The 14,701-nt window shown below is 43.7% G+C and overlaps 1 protein-coding gene across 1 annotated transcript in view; it reads right to left on the minus strand.

Moving 5' to 3' along the window:
* The window catches only part of pik3r5 (phosphoinositide-3-kinase, regulatory subunit 5), a 45,316-nt gene extending 31,132 nt beyond the window's left edge, over positions 1-14,184 (minus strand). Inside the window, exon 1 of the mRNA XM_037690587.1 lies at positions 13,996-14,184. Coding sequence (XP_037546515.1) covers positions 13,996-14,095 — 100 coding nt within the window. The 5' untranslated portion in view covers positions 14,096-14,184. The remainder of the gene's footprint in view (positions 1-13,995) is intronic.
* Between the last annotated feature and the right edge of the window lie 517 nt (positions 14,185-14,701).

Consider the following 14,701-nt stretch of genomic DNA (forward strand, 5'->3'; position numbering starts at 1 on the left):
ATATTGTGATTGCAAAATACATACACACACAATTTTTAAAAACTGATTTCCCAAAATGTCTTGTGTATAATTCAGTTTAGGTGCATTTCCCAGCATTACACTTGTCAAGCTGTTGTTGCTCTTTGTAGCCACTTGGGTGCAGTTTAAAATATGAGACAACTAGGAGTGTCAGCTACTTTTGGACAGAGAACTGCTTTTCAATGGAGTGAAACGACTACCGTATTTTTCAGCGTATAAGTCACAGTTTTTTGCATAAATTGCATGCCCTGCGACTTATACATCGAAGCAACTTTATATTTTTTCTTCCATATTTATAAACAAATTTTTGTCTGAGATATGACCGTTTTCATTGACTCTGACATTGAAAATATGTAACACTAGAATTTTCAGCCACTAGTTGGCACTCGAGTAGAATGGCATGCTGTTGTGTCATGTAATAGGTAAAAGTGGCTATTAATGACACAATCAGCTTGCCATATATGCCACCTTGGTCCAACTCGCCTGGAGCAACCGTAAAATCAGCTTCATTTTGTTGCGCCCTACCAGCAAAATGCAGCTAATTTGACCATTGAAGTGCATTTATTAAGTAAAAGTTCAACTGAGACACACGTTTGCTATAATGCCGACCAAACAATTGTTTTAGGTGCTTATCTTGTTAAATTTTGAAGAAATGTACAGCAATTCCTCCTTCCTGATTTCCTCCCTGTCTGCATGCTCCCAGAGCACCGAGGCAGCAAATACGTTTGAAATGCAGCTGATTTTACCATTAAAGTGCATTTATTAAGGAAAAGTTCAACTAAGACACACCTTTATTATAAAGTCGAACAAACAATTGTTCTGAATTGTTAATCTTGTTAAAGTCCTCCCATGTACGCTCCCGGTGACGCTTAATAGATGCAACTTATAGGGTGAAGCGATGTATTTATGTTTTTTTTTTCCTCACTTTGACATATTTAGACTGATGCGGCTTAAACGGCGGTGCGACGTGAACAGTGGAAAATACGGTAAGTACTAATAATAAATAAACCACTTCATCTCTTTAAACTTCCACCTTTTATGGTCTTTTTTATTTCTTCTTCCTTTTCATGAAATCTACTGGTCCTCCTTTTTTAGGTTTAAGATAACTTTAAGCCAAGGTCAACTCCAATGACATTGAACTTTTGTCCTTCCGGAGAGACTTACACATGCCTGCCTGCTTTTGTTGCCTACCAGTGATCTTTCACTTACCCTAGAATGAGAGTAGAATACATATGTGCATAATCCCACAAGTTCCTTTCAGTTCAGGTGAATGGGACGCTGTTTTCGTACAATGCTGATGTGAAGGACGGATTTAAAACAGGACAAACTTTTTCTCAGCATTCAGCTTCATGGAGCCTTATTTTATATTTTATACTTAAGGCCATTCGAACACCTTTTCCTTTTGGTTAAATCAAACATCCATGGTACAAAAAATGTAAATGAATGTCCTGTATTAGTTTCCTGAGATGAAATAAAGGAAGAAGAGACAAAACTGATCTTTTGACTCTCTGGGGGTTAGAAGGATCATTTGTGACGGAGATGATCTAGGCTGGACTATTGCAATGGTTTATTATCTGGGTGTCCAAAAAACTTCTTGAAAAAGTCTTCAGTTGATCCAAAATGTTGCTGCCAGAGTCTTAACTGGAGTTAGTAGGAGAGACCATATCTCTCCAGTTTTAGCTTCTCTCCATTGGCTCCCTGTCAAATCCAGAATTGAATTCAAAATCTTACTTCTAAACATCAAAGCTCTCAACAACCTAGCTCCATCTTGAATTACAGATCTTATTGTTCCATATTTTCCTAACAGAGTACTTCGCTCTCAGGCTGCAGGTTTACTTGTGGTTCCTAGAGTTTCCAAAAGCAGAATGGGAGGAAGGTCTTTCAGTTATCAGGCTCCTCTCTTGTGGAACCAACTTCCAGTTTCTGTCCGTGAGGCTGATACATTGTTCAGTTTTAAGACTGGGATTAAGACTTTGCTTTTTGATAAATCCTATAGTTAGGATCGGCTTGGGTTTCCTGAGCTATCCCTTAGTTATGCTGTTATAGGCTTAAACTGCTGGAGGACAAACCGACTACATTTCCTCACTCTACTGCTGTCTGTACTTGCTCTTTACTACCCGTTTGTATTTGTAATTATTTCTATATTGAACATGTGTTTTTTGTCTTTCCTCCTATAGAAAGTTCACCTGGACCTGTCATTCTGTGTTTGTTTCTTCTTCCTGTTCCTCTCAAACCAGACAGTCAAAACAAATGGCTGCTCATCCTGAGCCTGGTTCTGCTGGAGGTTTCTTCCCACTAAAAGGCAGTTTTTCCTTTCCACTGTTGCCTTTGTGCTTGTTCAGAATGGGAGACTGACAGAGTGAAGATTCATCGCAGTCTGATGGCTTCCATAGATAGATAAGTTTACTAACTGGATTTTTTATTTATTTAATGTGAATGTTTTTGTACAGTGCCCTGAGACAACTTCTGTTGTGACTTGGATCTGTAGAATTAAACTGAATTGAATTGAATTTGTCTCAGAATGGAACTGTTAAAAAGTCCCACATGTTCACACATAATGTTCCATCAGGATAACACTGTGATTGCAAAATACTCAGCAATGGTCCACCTGGCCATACCGTTCTGTTCGTAGATTTGACTATCAACAACGACAGAGTGTTGTGGAAGTTGTAATGATAAAGGAGATGATGGTTCAACCCATGAATTTTATTATCCGCGCCACTATGCCAAGCGCCACAATAGAATATGCTGTTCTATTTCATATAGGCATCGCCTTTTAAGTTTGTTGCTGATGGGTTTATCCCGATATGCGAAGCATCACACTGAAAAATTTAGTCCACGCCCACCTGCTGTGTGGGCCCCACCCGGTCCATATAAATTACGTTAAGGGCAGGTAATCGGCTCCCATTTTTCTTCAGCGAGCTAATAGCACTGTCAGAAGAACGAAGAAGGAAAGTTGTGTAGATGACCAACCTTTGTTAAGAATGCTTGGCCCGTCACGTCAACCTCCGGTCGTCCCGGTGAGCTCTCCTCCCCGAGGAGAAGCTGACGAGCAGTCTTGTTTCAAGGTAAGCGCCGAGGAGTAGTTCTCAGTGACAGGTCGTTACACGCTGGACAACGCCATCTTGTAATTTTCCGCTTATCACCGACCCTCGGAGTAAATCGGATGGTTCCTCCGGGACAGGCGGCGTCAGCTGCAGCCCCGCTGCTCATTCCCTCCTGGAGAGCGTAGTGTCGGTGGAAGGGGGCTGAGCGAATGCTCACCTCATCCCACTCGTTTCGCATCAGCGATCACACCGCTCCCGGCCGACGGCGCCCTCTGGGGTTTTTGCCCGGCGTAACCTAGGAGGCAGCTGACATGAAGGAACCCTTTTTTACGTCCCGCGCCTTTTCTCGCCAGTTCGGATGATCCGGAGGGAAGGTTTTTTTCTGTGCACCATCTGGCTCGCCATCCTGATCCCATCTGGCCTCGGTTTTCCCAACAGGACGTCCTACGGGGACGAGGCCACAGCCGTTTTCCTGGTAGATTGGAGGGCCGGCTTCCAGTCCGCATCCATCACCAGAGTAAAGGGGTTTCACTGAGTGGAAATTCCCTCAGTGCCCCCTGGAGCCGAGCCTGACGGAGACTTTTCTCAGAGCAAGATGTCCAGGTGGACCAGCGTCCCGCGCCTCCGGTTAGCGTAACCCAGACGGTGACACCTCTCTCCGACCGAGCTCACCAGCATGCTTTTCAGACGGCCGCAGCAAACAACACGTTATGCTGTTGGCCTACACGTTCAGAGGTGGGAAGAGACGTACGCTCCCTCTGCAGGGCAGCTGACGTCATCTTCAACCGGTGCGCCACTTTGCTGTCTGCCGGCCCGCAATGCAGCCGGAGGACCGAGTTTTCAGCGTTTCCCTGAGACCGCCAACAGATGGGACTCTAGGACAACAAATGGCAAAGCAAATAACGTTTTTTGCGGAGGATGTGTGTGAAGGTGACACGAGTTTGGTTTAAAACATCATTTAAGGATGAAAGTGTATTTTTGGCCAGTCCGTAAGCTCGTATAAACTCACAGCGGCTCCCTCTCACATCCTCCACACAAAATGAGCTGGTGGCAAGATGTTCCATGGCCATCTCGCTGAACGTCACAGCAGCCCCACCCATCAGAGACTGGCTCTCTTCATCCCGACAACAGTGTCCAACGTTTTCCCAGAGATCCCCAGCAGACGGCGCCCTGTGCCAACAAATCCCAGAGCTCACGGGGGAAAAGATTTAAAATGACGGTCTGCGGAGGGTGTGTGGAAAGATGACACAATGTTGAAATAAAACATCATTCAATGATCAAAGTGTCTATTTTTAGCTAGTCTGTAAGCTCGTATGAACTCACAGCGGCTGCGCACACATCCTCCACAAAAACGAGCCGGTGTCCTTAAATAAAGGTTTTTCAAACTCACCGTTGCTCCAGACATGACGAGACGCTCACAGAACACAACAGTGGTAAGCGAAATAACTCGTAGTCAACCCGAGCTGCACGATCTTCACCCAAGCGGTGTCAAACGCGCACTCTCGCGACGCAAACAGCCTTCACCCAAACGGCGTTGCGTTGATGATAGTGCACACAAAGCTCCCTGGCGTTCACCGGCTCACATCGGCATAAATGTGGGACCACGGGTCGGGTCTGGTGAAGGACCTCGTTCTCAGCAAGAGCGACACACGTCTCACCGAAGCAAATGCAAGCCGCCGCGGTGCAGGCAGATTTCACCCACCGCGTCTCAGCGCTCGGCCGCTCACGGCAGCATAAGCGTGACACAGCTGAGCGAACCCAGTGACGAGTCTCGCCTCCAGCGAGAGCGGCGCGCGTCCCACCAGAGAAAACGTGTGCTTCCGCGGGGTTCGCAGCCTTCACTCAAATGGCACGGCATAGATGAAGTCACGTTCACCGCTTCTCAGCGCCCGCCCGCTCATGGCAGCATAGTTGCGAGATCTCAAAGCGAACCCAACACAGGACACTGCTCGTGGCAGGAGCGACACGCGTTTCACCGCAGTGGCGTCAAAAGCGCGGCCCCACGGCATCATCAGCTGTCACACGCTTCGCCTCAACACACACCGGCCCACCTAGACATGAAGATTGGTCCGTGGTCCGAACACAGCACACAGGCATGTTCAGAGCCCTTTCGAGGAAGCCTTGCCTTAGGTCACGCGGAAAACATTCCCGCGGCACATGACGGTGGTCGAGGCGGTGGACTGGATGACATCCGTACAAAACATGATGCATCACTTAAATGCGCGTCCACTCCACGAACGTTACGCGGAGTGGCTAAAAACATGCTCGCCAGACAGATGGATGGCCAGGTTGTTAAGCTAGGGTTACACGTTACAATTTGCAACCCGACCCCCTCTGTTCGGAGGAATTTTAGAGACGGTCCTGTCATCACCAGACCAAATCTCATTTCTAAATGCAGAAGTACAAGAACTTCTGGTAAAAGAAGTGATCTCCAGGGTTCCCAACGGAGAGGAAAACACAGGGTTATACTCGCGTTACTCCCTGGTTCCCAAACGGACCGGAGGAACGAGACCGATTTTGGACTCGTCAGTTTTCACCAAGGCGATCATGGACAGACCGTTTCACATGTTGACAACCAGACAGCTGTTGGACAACATTCAGAGAAACGACTGGTTTGTTTCTGTCGACCTGAAAGATGCCTATTTTCACATACCAATCATCCCAAAACATAGAAAATTCCTGCGTTTCTTCTTTCAAGGGATGAAGTATCAGTACAACAGGCTTCCGTTCGGGTATTCCCTCACGCCTCGTACGTTCTAAAAGTGTGTGGAGACGGCCCTGCAACCGTTACACAGTGCAGGGATGAAAGTTTTGTTTTACCTGGACAATCTGTTGCTGCTGTCATGCTACAGACAGGAGGCAGCGAGACAGGCCCAGGCGCTGACATCACACCTGTTAAATCTGGGCTTGGCCATAAATTGGAAGAAAAGCTCGATTTTCCCGGCCCAGACAATTGTTTATCTGGGAGTGAAGCTAAACTCGACCACCATGCGGGCTCGTTTATCACAAAAGAGAATCGACACTCTAAAAGACCATCTCCACCACGTAAGACCTGGCAGAGTGATAACAGTTGTTTCCGTCATGAAGCTATTAGGAACGATGTCATCAGCTCACACAGTGGTCCCACTGGGTTTATTACACATGAGACGCCTACAGAGGTGGTTTGCGCGTCTGTGTGTGGATTCAGTAAGACAAAAGAGACGGATGATCACTGTTCCTCCCTCCGTGAAAGTAGACCTCCGACACTGGGGAAACACCCTGGTTCTGTCGGAGGGAGTCCCAGTCAGCAGACCCACGGCACACGTGTCAGTCTTCACAGACGCGTCACTGTCAGGTTGGGGGGAGACATGCCTATCTCAAGCTGTAGGGGCGCTGTGGCCCAATCACACATCAGCCCACATAAATGTTTGGAGTGTCGCACGGTGCTGAACGTGATTCAACACTTTGCTCCTGTGCTGCAGAATCAACACGTTTTGATTCACACATACAACAAGGTGACTGCTGCGTACATAAACCGGCAGGGGGGTGTGCGCTCAGCCCAGATGTTACACATTGTGCGAAAACTACTGTGTTGGGCACACCAAAATCTGCTCTCCATCAGAGCAGTTTACATATCCGGTGTTCTGAACAAAGGGGCAGATGTGATGTCCAGGGGCAGTCCACGTCACAGGGACTGGACTCTCCATCCAGACCTGATGGCTCAGATGTGGCAGAAATTTGGCAAAGCGGCTGTGGACCATTTGCGACACGAGAAAACGCTCTGTGTCAACTATGGTTTTCCCTGAGCCCGCGAGACGAACCACCGCTGGGGGTGGATGCGTTTGTCCACAGCCCGTGGAAACTGCCGTGGAGGGAGGACGCTCTCCTCCAGGCAGGAGGAGCGATCAGGAGTTACCCAGAAATAGGCCAGCATCTGTGGGTCTGGCTGCTGAGTGGACCCGATTAGAGAGGATGGGTCTCCCACAGGATGTAGTGCGCACAATCCAGGATTCATGTGCTGCATCCACCACAGCGCTGTACTCATCAAAGTGAACAGTTTTTCAGCGCTGGTGTACAGAGAAAGGTGTAGAGGCCACCTCATGTCCACTAGGCGACGTGTTGTCTTTTCTGCAACAGCTAATGGACAGAAATTTGGCGTCCAGCACGATTAAAACGTATGCTGTAGCCATCTCTTCCTGCCATGAAGGGTTCAGAGACAGAACAGCTTTTAATCATCCGCTGATGAAGCGTTTTCTAAAAGGTGTACAGAGACGCAGGCCTGTTTCACGCCCACTTGTTCCACAGTGATTTAACGCTGGTCCTGCAGGCCCTGATCAAAGCTCCAATTGAGCCTCTGGATCATGTTCCATTTAAATTCTTGTCTCTTTAAACAGCCCTGCTGCTGGCTTTAACATCTGCTAAGAGAGTGAGTGATTTATCTGCCCTCTCTGTCGCTCCGTCTTGTCTCAGAATTCAGGCTGACGGCAGCTCAGCTGATTTAAGACCAAACCCAGCTTTTATGCCTAAAAACATCACAAGCTCTTTTAAATCAAGAGCAACATCGTTGGAGGGGTTTTTCCCTCCCCCCCACAGATCAGAAGAAGAAGCGTCTTCCATCTTCTCTGTCCGGTGCGGGCGTTGACGTGTTACATAGCGCGCACAGATGCAATGCGTCAACATTTGTTTGTGCATTATAGAGATGCATCTGCAGGTCGACCGTTATCCACCCAGCGCTTGTCACATTGGCTGTGTGAGGCCATTTCTGAAGCCTACAGAGCATCAGACTTAGAGCCTCCTGACAACCTCAGGGCACACTCGACCAGGGGTATTGCATCTTCGACTGCTTTGCACAATGGTATGACAATGCAGGATATTTACACTGCGACCGCATGGTCAACACCCTGCTCATTTATTCACTTTTATCTACGTGATGTGATGGCCCGTTCATGACACATTCTGTCCTTAGTGTTTTACAGAATGAATATTGTTGTTTCATGGAACTCCATTTAACTCACATCTGTCTGCATGCATTACAGTGTGAGATGTTATCAGCCACAAGTTGTGACTGTTATTTTGGTTCTATTGTCACTAATCAGTTCATGACTATTGTTACCAATCAGTTCATTTGATTAATAATCAGCTCACTTGTTATTATTAATCTGTTCATACTGTTCAGCCGTAAACCGGTTGGTTCATGGCTCCTTTTCGGCACTTTTCCCTCCCCGTTGGAACTTTTCCGGGGCGTTCATGCATTCAGAACGCATAGTTACACAACATGCGTCTGTGCATGGCACACATAATTATGCAATGTGCAATTATGTACATGGGGAGCTGAGTGACGAGACGTTTTTTTTGGGCAAGCTTCTGCTTCATACGGTGTTCGAATGGACCCAGTGAGGCGAGGACCACATCTGCTTTGCCCTTAACCCATCTGCGACAGCCTTAAAGGGCGAAGCCTATACGAAATAGAACGTTGGTTACGTACTGTAACCCCAAATTCTATGAGTATAGGCGTAGCCCTTTAAGCGTCGGGCCTCACTGGCTCCTAAATGGCTGAAGAAAAAGCTATTTGGGAGCCGATTACCCGCTCTTAACGTAACTTATACAGACCGGGTGGGGCCCACACAGCAGGTGGGCGTGGACTAAATTTTTCAGTGTGATGCTTCGCATATCGGGATAAAACCATCAGCGACAGCCTTAAAGGGCTACGCCTATACTCATAAAATCTGGGGTTACAGTACGTAACCAACGTTTTGTAAGTTCTATGTCCTACTTTATTACTTTCTTTAACACTTTCTCTATTGTCCGAACGCGTCACAGCAGCGCCCTCTAGTGACAAGAATTAGTGGCAACAAAACAGCATGAATGCATTCACTATGTAAACCTGAGAACACAACACAGAGGACTTTGTAGTTGGAGCAGTGTGTATTTGGTCAGATTTTAACAGCAGAGTTTGAAAGAATGCTACAAACATTGAGAAGGAGTTCTAGGAGGAAAGGCTCATTCAGCAAATCAATTTACTTTGTGCTGCACATGTTCAAAGAAGAGCACATCACAGTGGACAAAGTTGACAGCTAAGTAGCTTCTGTAGCAGAAGGCATGTAGCTTTAATAATGCAAGTGCTGAAGGGGGCTCAGCCAATCAATATACGTTTCTATGGACCAATCACATCCACTAGTGCCACTCAGGAATCTCTACCAAGCTAAGAAGGCTTATACCCTATAACAGAATTGTTAGGACTTTTTATTTTATTTTATTAATTAAACACATACTTTTATTCAGGTATTCCTAGCTGTATTTATGTTTGAAGACATGGAGTATGCCAGGATAACTTATGGCTCTCGTGTGATATGAACAATACCAACATCCACAAGAGCACTAGCAGGAGGATAAACAAAACAAAATAAATTAGTGTATGTTCAAAGAATGCTTGTGTGGTTTGTTAATGCTTAGAGTATGTGTTGAGAATGAGATTCAGCTACGACCATGGAAGATTTTAGCTCAAAATCTGATTTGAGTCGTACAGTGGTTTATGGGATATTTTGCTAACAGACTAATTAACACACACACACAGGATTACATGATCACCAGCCTTTCATGGAGGCAGGCGATGATCATAGTGAGTTACTTTAAATAAAGACCGTAACAAAGTCTTATAAACAGCTTAGGGCCAAGAACACACCTATGAGGTACACCACAAACCAGAGAGTTATCTGAATTAAAGTAATGCAGTAGCAAAAAAGGATCTGTAATGGTGAGTAAATGGGTTGAGACAGTAACACAGTTACACTTGTTTGAAATGAGTACTTCCATCTACTGTAAGTGTACAAAGGCTTTGTTTTATTAGGTTATCGAGTGTCACAGTAACTGTCGTGGTCAATGTGCTTCAAGGGTGTGATTCATCACCTCTTGTTCAGTGGTTCAGCTAAAATGTCTCTGTAAATACAAATGACAGGAAGCATTTCCTGTTGTTAAAAAAAAATGTAGGTTGAGGTTTAAAAGTCTTTAGGAGCTAAAATATTTCAAAATAAAAACTCAACTATAGGAATAACTAAACAGATCATCGGACTTGTTAGATTAAAGTTTTTTTTGTTTTTTTTTTAACATGTTTTTGTTTTGTTTTTACAATTGACATATTAAATTGAAATTTAGCTCCGCCTACTTGTGTAAAAGAGAAACTTGAGGTAGACAAAAAAAAAAAGAAAAAAAGAAGCATGTACACGATTTTTCAAACCACGCAGCTGAGGTCTGTCATGTAAAAACTACAGAGTTGTGAAAACACCTCACGTTTCCCTTGTTGTCAATAACTTTCTAAGAGTACATCTGCATGAAGCAACACTTCAGCAGCTGTTGATGTTAACTAAATGATTTTAAGGAAACCCAACAAAGTTCAGTCAGGTCATCTGGACGGTTTCTTTTTAAAAAAAATTTTTTATTGAGACATTTTGTCCTTCATCCAAAGATTTTTAGGAGAGCCATAAACTGCTGAGAAGTTTGACTAAAGCTAGGATTATCTGACATCTCAGACCCATTTGCATGACATCTTTTCACCGAGAAGCTCTAAAGGTGAATTACCATAAACTGTTTTTTTATGTTTCTCTTACTTTTGAATGTTCGAAATGCAAATTTTATTATGCTAGAACTTTTAAAGGGATAGTTTTGATTCTTTGAAATGTGTTTTGTGGAAAGGGTCATGAACAATTAGTATCTAACCTGCTGCATATAGCTCTTCAAACAACCTCAGTTTGGAGAAATCTTATCAAACTGATGAGCTATGGGCTAGTTATCGTGAAGCCGATTTAAAACAACTTTTTACTGGAAAAACCTCTATGTGATTTAACATCCAAGCTATTTGTTAAACCTTCACATGACTGTCAACTTTGTATTACACTGTCATTCCTGCAGGAAGTGCTAAAGCTAGCTGCTGCTCTTATTTGCAAGGGAAAATAACCAGAATACTTGATGAAAATTACAAATCGACAGTGATGTAAAAGTTTATAAAATAGTGTTTGCTGTGCTCAGACTAGTCGTTCGCTCCACAGACTGGACTGATGAGCTATCTCCAACAGGTAAGATAATATTGTTTCAAACCTTTCCACAAAACCCCACTTCAAAATATCCAAACTGTCACTTTAAGAAGAATCCTGGATTATAAAGATCCCGCCCTCAGCAAACACACACCCTAATGTTTGTCACGAGGAAAACAGGAAACCAGAAAACACGTCAAAGTTTCAGCTTGTATCTAAATCTTTTAATCTCTATCAGGGTGAAATAAATAAACACACTTCTAGCCTTTCGTATCATTGTGTGCGGTACTTGTTGACGTGCTGTTGCTGATGCAACCTATGCCCTGTTTTCATTCTTGGCCTGCGCCACCGTTCCTCCAGCCTCTTGATGCCTCTCTACACGCTGTGGTCGGTGTCACCACTTCCTCACCAGCTGTCGACTTCACACAACTTCCTCCATCGCCCAACATGGCTCATGTGCGAGCAACAGTGTCGCCAACAACACACTCAAACACCTCTGCGCTCATATTGTCTGCCACGCACCGTGCTGCTGCTAAAATACTTCAAACTGTCAGAATCACCACAGTAAACAGTAAGTACTAAATCTAAATGTGTGCTGAGGAAACCTGAACGAGCACGGCAATGACAGGTTCTGAGAAACACGACACACTTCTTCATACAGAACGCAGCCACAAACTACAACTGCAAAACAAAATGTGTTTATTAATGCTGCAATGTTAAACTGCAGACTTAAACTGCAATAAGATGACCCCCAGGCCTCTAAATGCCCACAGCCAGTGGATTTATCACAACTGATATTCAGCAATACAGCAAACAGATTTACAATAATACACAGCAGTTTTACCACAAACCAAAAAAACAACCTGCAGGAAAGTAAATAAATCTGACTTTTAGACATTTAGTCACAGCAAAACAAGTTAATGTGTATAATTACTGAGATTAATGACCGTTCTGGTCAAACTGGTGTCCAGAAAGATGATGTCTCTCTGATCCAGAATGTAAAATACAAGAACGCCAGCTAAAATAAGCTCACATGTTGAGAACAAATTCCCCACAAATATCCAAAAAACAACTAATTTAAAACCAATATAAGTCAAAACTGCACACAAAAAAAAAACAATATTAGGGTGTTGTTTGACAGACAGATTGATTCCAAAACTTTTGGTGAACTTTTAACGTCAAAATAAACCAGTTTTGTTGCGATAATGTAACAAAAATACATTAAATCAGTCTTGTTCCTTCTGCTTTTGAGAGACTTTGAATCCACTGCCAACCTCGAGGTGGCACGGTGGCTCAGTTGATAGAGCTGATGATTCTCAGCAAGGAGGTCGCTGGATCAAATCCTAGCTGGGTGCCCTCGGAGTTTGCATGTTTTTTCCATGCCGTGTGGGTTTCCTCCCACAGACCAAAAAACATGCATGTTAGGCTGACTGGTAACTGTCCGTAGGTGTAAGTGAGGGAGTGAATGGTTGTTTGTCTCTTTGTGTCCTTGTAATGGACTGGAGACCTGTCCAGGTGTCCCTGTGATGGACTGGAGACCTGTCCAGGTGTCCCTGTGATGGACTGGAGACCTGTCCAGGTGTCCCTGTGATGGAATGGAGACCTGTCCAGGTCTCCCTGTGACAGACTGGAGACCTGTCCAGGGAGTCCCCTTCCTCTTGCACACTGACTGCTGGATATGGGCACCAGAAACCCCAGTGACCCAAAAAGGAAGAAGCGGGTAAAAGATGATGGATGGATGGATGGATGGATGCTGTCCTTCAACAATTTGTTAAGGACAAACCTTCAAATATTTAATATTTTTTTACAGCCAGGCTCATTGGTACCAACTAAAAGAAGTAAATCCAACATTTTATTTCTTCAGATCTTTAAACGGTTCCTTTCTTGAAAGTAGATTTTTTTTTTTTTTTTTCAACAAATGTTACAATTGTGCATCTGAGGAAATTCCTAATTTCTATATTTATTTTCGTAGCTTTGGTATTTTATTTATTTTATTTTTTTGCCACAAACTTCAAGGTGGGTCACTAAACATAAGCAGCAGCAGGTAAACATAATGGATGGATAGATGGTGTCCATAGATGAAATCTAGACATCAACACATTTAAAACTGATTCTCTAAAGGCAAGTTTTCATTATTGCTGTTACAACATGTGAAAACAGCAGTTATTAATGCATAAAACATGATATTCTGGTCATGTAGCAGTTTTTCCATTATTAAATCAGCAACTGGGTCAAAAGTCTTTGGAGCTAAAGTATTTTAGCAGTGGTGCTTTAATTTATTTATTATTACTTTATTTGTTTGTGTGTTTTATTCCCGTTAAAGAGCTGTACGTCCTTTTCTACAGTATTCAGACGTTGATAATCTCAAAATGTAAATTTAGCTTGGGGTAAGTCCTTTCAGTCATTTGCTGATTCATTTCAAAGATCTGACATTTTGCAGCAATCAAAAAAGAAAAAAGAACCTCTATCTAAAAATCAGCTTCATCAGACATTTGTAGAAAAATGTTCTGCATCTTTCTTCCCAAACTATTCTTCCAGCATGGTAGCCTTGTTAAAAATCCCTCTGTACGCTTTAATCGTTTTCCCAGGACATCCTTGTAAAAGAGATGAATAATCTCGATGGATTTCTTCCTGATAAAATAAAGGTTTAAATTTAAAAAATAAATAAAAATTTCAAAGCCTCAATTGAAAAACCAGTGAATCATTGAGGGTTGAATAGTTTGGTTGCCTTTTTTCTTGTGAACTCCTGGAATAGTTGTTCCTGTGTCAGTCTTGAGGATTTAAACGCAGCATTTCCACAAACTGGACATAAATGAGTGTAAAAAGCGAGGACTTATTTAAAACGGTTTGGATAAATATCGGTAAAATCCAGTTTAACAGAATGTTTTATTCAGAGGTAACGTTGGGTCAAAGATGAGTGTTACCGTTCCAGTGGTGTGCCGCCGTGGGGCTTTGCCTCAGCCCGTCCAGACACCGGTCCAGAGCGTGCTGAATCCGGTCCTCGGTGCAGGACGTGTGCTGCATGATCGCCGCTCAGGATCTGAGGAGGAGCAGGAAAGAGGGACGGTGATAACTCTCCAAAACACCAACTCTAAACCCACTCACATCTTCTGTGGAATTTTACCATCGTCATCATTATTGTGTTGTCCGGTTCATGCCAGCACATACACACATACACACACGCACACATACACACACACACCAGACAGTGTTATCACTTTGAATTTGCGTACAGGCATATTCGCCTGGACAATATGAAAATGTGCTTAGAGGCTCATATCATACAAAAACCATGAAGGGACATGTCTGAGAGGGAAGTCCACACAGGTTCAACTGTGTTGCTAGTTTTTTTTATTATCTGATTCCAGTTTGTACATGTAAATATTGAATCTTCTTCATACACCAAAGTTAGTCATGGAGTTCCTCAAGGTTCAGTGCTTGGACCAATACTCTTTACTTTATATTTTAGGTAAAGTTATTAAACAGCATGGGATAAATTTTCATTGTTATGCTGATGATACGCAATTATATTTGTCCATGAATCACAATGAATCCAATCAGCTACATAGACTACAAGCATGTCTTAAAGACAAAAACATGGATGACCCTAAATTTTCTGCTTTTGAACAC

The sequence above is a fragment of the Nematolebias whitei genome, chromosome 16 (genome assembly GCF_014905685.2).
Source record: "Nematolebias whitei isolate Nwh7 chromosome 16, NemWhi1, whole genome shotgun sequence".
In the NCBI taxonomy this organism is placed as follows: domain Eukaryota; kingdom Metazoa; phylum Chordata; class Actinopteri; order Cyprinodontiformes; family Rivulidae; genus Nematolebias; species Nematolebias whitei.